The 7,751-nt window shown below is 37.5% G+C and overlaps 1 protein-coding gene across 1 annotated transcript in view; it reads right to left on the bottom strand.

The window, feature by feature from the left end:
* Nucleotides 1–208: 208 nt before the first annotated feature.
* Nucleotides 209–7,751, bottom strand: part of SRBD1 (S1 RNA binding domain 1) — a 312,646-nt gene continuing 305,103 nt past the window's right edge. Inside the window, 2 exon segments of the mRNA XM_079111646.1 lie at nucleotides 209–664; nucleotides 3,957–4,141. Of these exon segments, the coding sequence (XP_078967772.1) occupies nucleotides 375–664; nucleotides 3,957–4,141 (475 nt within the window). The 3' untranslated portion in view covers nucleotides 209–374.

Here is a 7,751-nt window from a genome sequence, read left to right as displayed (position 1 = left end):
GGTGGCAAGAATGGAGGAAGGAAGGACTGTATAGAGGGAAAAGAGTGGTGGGAGAGGTGGGGGGGAAGGGAAAAAATAAGAGAATGAATCAAACAACATTACCCTATGTAAATTTATGATTACACAAATGGTATGCTTTTACTCCATGTACAGAGAAACAACATGTATCCCATTTGTTTACAATTAAAAAAAAAAAAGAATGTCTACCAGCTGTTTAACTAGCTTTCTATTTATTCATAAGGAAAGTGGAAAATACTCTGATTATAAGTGGATTCTTTCTTATCTGTTACTTAGAACTCATGAACATGTGACCTATTCTTGTCAATCTGTAGAAAGAGGAAATAAAAATCAGTGTCTGGCCTTCAGTGGGACACTTACAACACCCGAATGAGGTCCAGAGTAATCCTAGATCGGGGGACGTCAATGTTCAGTACTCGAACTTCCACTCTTTCTCCAGGGCCCAGTCCAAGACTCCTTCTCTTTTTTGTTTTAGAAAGTTTTGCTTCTGTTACATTTCGTATGGGGATCAGCCCTGATTTTCCCACTCCTATATCCACAAAAATCCCAAACAGAGTGGCATTCTCAACTTTGCCTGTAAGAACTGTTCCAACCTGCAGATCTTCCAAGCATACTATACTTCTCTTGAAATCGGGTTTATCAAAATCTGTAAGGAAAGAGGCAAAAATTCAGTGTAACTAATAATGCATTGAATTTCTTAGATACAATATAACTTAGTGGATTAGCATTAACTACATATTGATTATATGCCCAGACCACTATTAGACTTTGAGGGGGATATAAACAGAGCTGAAGACGCAGGCCAGCTTTCAAAGAAAATGTACTCTAGAAGAAAAAGCAGTCACACAGTAGAAATAATTCAAGAAGATTTACTTACTTTCTTCTCCCCAAACTCTATTTCACTAATGTGAACATTAGCACTATTCATAGATAGTTTTAGACTATTTTTCTCTTTGTAAGATATGATGACAATATTATCTTTGGTTAATGAATATACACAGCTAAATCATAAACACTGAGAAAGTAAGACCCTTGGAGACAGGAATTCTTAAGCTGTTTAAAGGTGGAAGAAAATACATTAACTTTTGGTCAAACGTGGATGAAATTCAAATGTTCTCTCTTCTAGCTTTTCCCTGCAAAACTGGAACTCAGGAATCGATTCTTGTCCATTTCAAGTATATTTATCCAATAAAAATGTATGGATTATGATTCTGGGTATCCTAATCAGGTACTCAGATCATCTAACCTCCTTTCTCCTCTTTCAATTCAATTCATCAAACATTTATTAACTTGTATTATTACCTCCTGGCCAGACACTCTGCTGGACACTAGAGATACAAAGATGAAGACACTTAGATCTCTGTTCTCAAGGGCCTATAGCCCCCTCATTCCTTGCTCATCCAAGTGTATATTTCTCTGTTCACTAATACCGACTGTCCCCTAAGAAGTGGGCATAAAGCATGCCAACGAATCATTATGGCTCTAGTTAAAATAAGAACAAAAACAACAACCCATGTTTTATGAGTGAGAAAGTGAGAACTAACAGTTTAAATGGGCCTGTGAATTATCTGTGGCCTCCATTTATCCATGCTCTTCTTGGCCCCCTTTCCTAGGATTACTGAGTGTTGACTCTAATAACAAAGAACACATTCTATGCTTGGATCTCCTTTTACTAAGACCTCATTTTCCCCTCCACCCAGTCCATTTCCTTTTCCTCCACAGCTGTTGGCTTTATCCTGATTACTTGTTAGAGCTATCCTTTACATTTGTATTAACAACTGGTCACCTCTTTTTTCCCCTCCCCCAGTCCAACCACACTAAAACCAGGATCTTTTAAAAATTAAGCTTTTTCCTGTAAAACAAAACAAAAAGCCCTCTCTAAAGCCTAAATCTCATTTTTCTTTATAAAAAATATGCTAAAATTGGAATTGATTCTGTAGAATTTCACCTGATGCCGAAGCAATGAATACCAAAAGCAAGAAGCCTACTGTAATGTAATGTTACACCAGGCAAGGACTGTGTCAAAACAAAGTTAAACTAAGTTGTTGATCAGGGCCAGAGGTAGGATGGTCTCTGAGGCCCTATAAGGCATTGTTTTTATGCTTGGAAACTTTTTCCCCCCCTCTTTTTCTTACAGAGGTCCAGCTGCTACAGATTCCCCAAGGGGTTCTGATCAGCTGCTTAGTTTAATTCTGCATGGAAAATCAGAGTCAGAAACTACTTAACATGTTCCTGAAGACAGTCTGGGCCACTGAGAAATCAGAAAATCCACCAAGTACCATATAAATTTTAACACTTTGATAGCCAAGCCTGCATATTCAGGCCACTGTCACCAGACTGCTCCTGATGAACCCCATAATGGACACTAACTTGCAACTGGACTGTTAATAAAAATGGAATCGATTTTGTCACTGAGAAAACAGAAGACAGGATGAATATGAGGAAAGAATAAGGCATTAAGAAAGGAAATATTTTTGAGAAAATGGAAATGCAACATAAATACTGCTATGTGGAAACATCCAAAATATTATCTACCCCCTCAAAAGTGTGACTATTCTCCCTTCCCCTTGGGGATGTAGCAAAGTGACAGTTCTCAGATATCATGAAAATTGTGACTTCTGTTGCTTAAGGAGACATATTTGAAATTTCACTTGTCACACTGATACACACTTTAGTAACTGGAAAGCTCAGTCCAAAGCCCAGGTGCCTCTGTTTCTGTTCAATGAAGGGCATCTCAGATAAGGACCTCTACTTAGCTTGGTTGGCTAAGTGGACCATGTAATTTGAGTGCTGATCTTTTCTCTGAGTCTACCACATAACTGGGATAATGGAGAATCAACACCATGATAGAAAAACAAAAATAGAAATATCCTAGACAGGATACCTGTAGCTAAGGCATATTTGCCAGCTGTCTTCTGCCATGGCATAGGCATACCACTCCAAACCCCACCCTGTTTGAGACCCACTGCTCCATGTAGTATTTCTGCTAGACATATCCATGACACTCACACTCAAGGAACCAGGCTTCCAGTGGAGATGGGTTTGTCTGTTGGAACAGTTATTTTTTGTGAGAAGGACCACTTGGAGGGTTCTATGCCCACATTTTTGTCATAGGTCTAACTGGGTGTTTTATTTATACCCACTTTTTTTTTTTTTCTTTTTGAGACCTACAGAAGACTCGGGAATAGTACAATGAATGAACTTGTTGGGCGTGTTTTAAAATTCCCTTAAATCTTTTCAAGCATACATGTCTAACTACCTTATTATAGCCTAATCCAGACTGAAAAGACCAAGTCCTAAATACGGCATCATCAAAACTAGTTATGAGACAAGTGTGCAGATTCACTTAAATTTCATGGGTTACTAGTCAAACTTCCTTACAAAGTAGATCATTTAATACCTTAATTCTTTTTCACTGGTCATTGCTCTCAACAACTATGGCTATTATACTTCCCTCACCCTCTATCTGTGCTGAAAGCTGAGAGCACTTTTAATTAGAAGGAAAATCAACACAGAGATATCACCTTATTTGTTCAATATGCTCATTGACACAGAATCCAGAAACTTGGAAGGTTGTAATTTAGGAAGAAGATTCACTTTTAGCTTGTGAATGGAATGTCTTACCTTGGATTTCTGGTTTCTAGGATATAAAAACAGTATACAGAAGAATGACAAAAAGTGTGTGCCTTTGTGCATAAGCAGGACATATATGTATCTAGTCCAGTGATATGACAAATGAACAGTGGAAAAGGAGGCTGGAGACCTGGCTTTCAGCTTTGGCTCTAAACTAACTAAATATAATGACTTTGAAGGCTACTAAGTTCAATTTTCTCACGTATAGAATGAAAGAATCTGTTTTGTTCATGACATAGAGCTGTTATGGGGTCAAAAGAGACAACGTGAGCTATGCAAATGGCAGGCACTCTAATTCGACTTACCTGTTCGAAAGTCAAAGCTTTCAGGCTGGCTGAGACCATCTACAATGACCTGTAAAGTGTGTGCTGTTGTCTGCAATCTTTCTGCAGTTTTCTCTATCCCTTCCTTTTCAAGGGATGAATTTATTTTTTGTTGCATTTCAGGCTTTCCAATCTCACACAGCGTCCCTCCAATGAATGATAAAAACCTTCAGTGGAAAGAAATGCCCAAAATTTATCAAAAATATTACTTCTTTCCCACTCTCTGTATACAGATCTTCTTAAAATTAATTTACTTCAATTTATAAATCAACATCTCAGATCTACACATCACCATACATCAATTAATCAGTCTTTATTGAGAATCTACTACACATATCATGCTATATAATAGGTGATCTATCTTGAGTAGAGGGAGGCAGGGGCAGGAAATGGAGGTGATTTAGGTTCTTGTACTTTTTTTTTTTTTTTTTTTTTTAAATGAAGCACCTGCTCAGAGTCAGCACTGGAACATTTTTACAGTGATGCTCATTGTAGTCTAGTGTCACATGTATTTTCTAAATAAGGCTGTTTCCTAAAATTTCAGTTAGGATAACATTTGAATTTAAATGAGCTAATAGCCAAACCGGTAATTGATAATACCAAAATCCAACAAAATATGCATCAAGCATTGCCACTTCTGACAAATGACCTGCTCTACTCATGGGTGGTAGGTATCATCACTTTTTACTTCTATGTATCTGGGACGGGAGCAACACTTTATAGTCCACTTTCAAGCCTAGTGACTCCCAAATTCCATCAAGTCTCATATCAACTAAATTATATCAAGAGCAAGCAACATTCAGAGTCCACAGACAAAATATGGGAGGAGAGCTGGGGGAAGGCTTCAAAGGTAGGGTGTGCACTTAGCATGTATGAGGCCCTGGGTTCAATCTCTGACACACACACACACACACACACACACACAGCAAAATGGGGGGAGCATATCTGAAACAAAAAGAAACTTTCTTCTAAAACAGAATCAAGTTTAAGACCTCAATTACATAATCCGAAGATGAATATTATCTTTATATATTTTACATATGAAATAGCTTCAACGTTTGCCAAATAAAAATAGCTGACTTAAAATTTTCCTTTTGCTATGCTTACTATTTCCCTTGCTTGCACAGCTGCCTCTCAACTACTTAACTTTGAAGTTCAGAAATAAGTAAGGGGGAAAAAAAAAACAAGTAAAGGGTTAAGATGTCTTTTCCTTCAATTTCATGTGAATATTGGGCTGTAGCTTACTTTCTTGACATTCCTTGGCTGGGTATTTTTCTACATCATTGAGTTCCATTTCCTATGATTAATGGCACTTTAAAAATGTCAACACAGTAATCAGACAGACAGTGATACTAATGCCCTCAAATCCTTTCCTCTAAGGACGTCTCTTGAATACAAGAAGGGAAAGGGAAACTGTTGGAGGTTTGTCTACGATCAGGACTGGGATGCATCCCATTTGGCAGGCTGCTGTATCATCACAAAAAGAATGCATGTGATTCCACCTCTTTATTTTGCCTTGTTGTGTTCAACCAGAAAATGCCTCTTCAGCGGTACTCTGGTACTGATAATCTGGTATCTGGTGGAGAAAGCTCTCCCATCTCTCATTTAACTAGGGTGTCCTTTTGGATTCAAATGTGCCCTCCTACATTTCCATGGCCATTTTTTGGGGGGGTGAAAATAAAGCAAAACCCCCTGTATTCTCCAGTACTCAGCTAATCTCTTGAGACTATTTTTCAGTATGGTTTAATAAAAGATAAGGAGTGATACTTACTATCCTTCTTTGGAAATGAGCTTCCATGCAAACTAGAGGCCAGAGAGATACACACTCTAAGTTTGTATGTCTACAGCTTCTCCAGCAGGCAGAGAGGCAGCTGGTATCAGTGCTGACTGATGGGCAGTAGCACACAGGCCCTGGTGACAGGGCACAGCTGTCGGAGCTCTGACTGATGGGGCAGATGACACATGACAACCTCTGCCCACAGCCAACTTCTTTACACAAGTTTCTAAATAATTCATGCCCTGCTGAGCAGGCTTCCCTGGTATTCAATGTCTTGGCTTTATTCGTCTGCAACTGGCTATTTAAGCAGGACATCTTTCAAATCCTTGAGATTCTGGCTTGTAACCATCTGTTAAAATGCCAAAAAATATATTCATGGGCTGTAAATCTATAACCTTGAATGGCATTTTACAATTAATAGAAGTAACTAAATGGTAAAAACTTCCCAAGCACTGTACATCTTGGCCTCAATAACAAAAATACACACTCAGCAGGCCACTTAGAATACTTAGATTGTGTGTCTGTGTCTAAGAGAGGAACTAATTGCTACTGAAGTCACTCCCATATAAAGAATTCTGCTTATAGTGATTGCATATATAAGAAGAAAATTGGTCTGTTTAACCTGGGTGCCTATTTCACTATCATTTTCATTCTTACATACACAAGCCTGAGAGCACTAATACCTGAAATCAATAAAAAAGTACCAGTTGTTTTCCTAGCTAATGCTTCACATTGATCAACTCTATTTTTAAATGACTACAGAGCTCAGTTGAGTGCTTTTTTACTTTGAAAACTTTCTTAAAGAAGGTTACCCAAAAAGAAAAATAGAAATAAAAAAAGGAGAGGGGCTATAAAATGAACTGGGAATAGCACTGGAACTGACCTCCCCTTACTGGCTTTTTCAAATACATTCAACTGCATATGGGAGGAAGCAGAACTTTCTGCTTAGCCGCCACTAGAGACATGTGCTTCTTAAAGAACCCAAAATAATTTTTTCTACATATTCCAAATTTTCACTTTAGAATTAAGAAGTAATATTCAATGCAAGTATTTCCTAGCTCAAAAGTAATAAATAAAAATGACTTTGAGAAGCTTGGAACACAGAATGTAAGAGAACACGTGCTGATCCGTAGGTGCCTGGCATTATGCTAGCTGGGTATTCTCATTTAATTAGGATAATAATCTTAAAAGGTAGGTATGCTATCATACAGAGAAGAAAAATTAAGGTTCAGGGAGGTTCAATAACTTGCCCACGGCCATGTAGCTATTCCTACTAACTGGAGTTTCATGTCACCCATAGGGTATCTGTATAACTGAAAGCACATAAATATTAATGTCTTACTTTTGGTTAAGATAGAAAACACAATACTAAGGATGATAATTTACCAACATGATTTAATGGAAGATAACTTTTAGACATCAGACAGTCAACACTGAGTAAATCCCACAAAGAACTTATTATATACAAGTTTTTAAATAGAAAATTCTCTCCAAAGTCAATGAGTTATTAAAGCCATAGTCTCATTTTCTCCACTGTCTCTAGAAGGCTTTTTCAGCTTGCTAAGGACTGCAGTTTGAGCTGCTGTTTTTATTTAATATGTAATTTCATCCATCTTACTTAAAGTAAGAAAGTAGCATAAATGCAACAAATAAGCACATCATGTTCTTTTAGCACACATCTGCACAAAGTTAAAATACAGACCTTGGAACAGAGATAATGCTTATTTTTCAAACAGAGAGCTATATAACTGAAATCACTCAAACCTATACAACCTAAAATCAGTGGTATGTCCGACAGAGACTTGTTACAAATACAAGGCTTTTCTTCCCAAAGAATAAGAAGAGTCTTTGTAAAAATTTTTTTCCCAAAGAATAAGAAATTCTCAAAATTCATAAGACTTCATAAATAGCTGTTCAGTTTTATGTAATCATTTCCAGCATGGAGATTTAGGCGCTGGGGACTTGGTTCATTACATGAAAGCAACATGATACTTACAGAG

The sequence above is a fragment of the Sciurus vulgaris genome, assembly GCF_902686455.1.
Source record: "Sciurus vulgaris genome assembly, chromosome: 14".
Lineage (NCBI taxonomy): Eukaryota > Metazoa > Chordata > Mammalia > Rodentia > Sciuridae > Sciurus > Sciurus vulgaris.
This window is presented reverse-complemented; position numbering and strand designations above follow the sequence as displayed.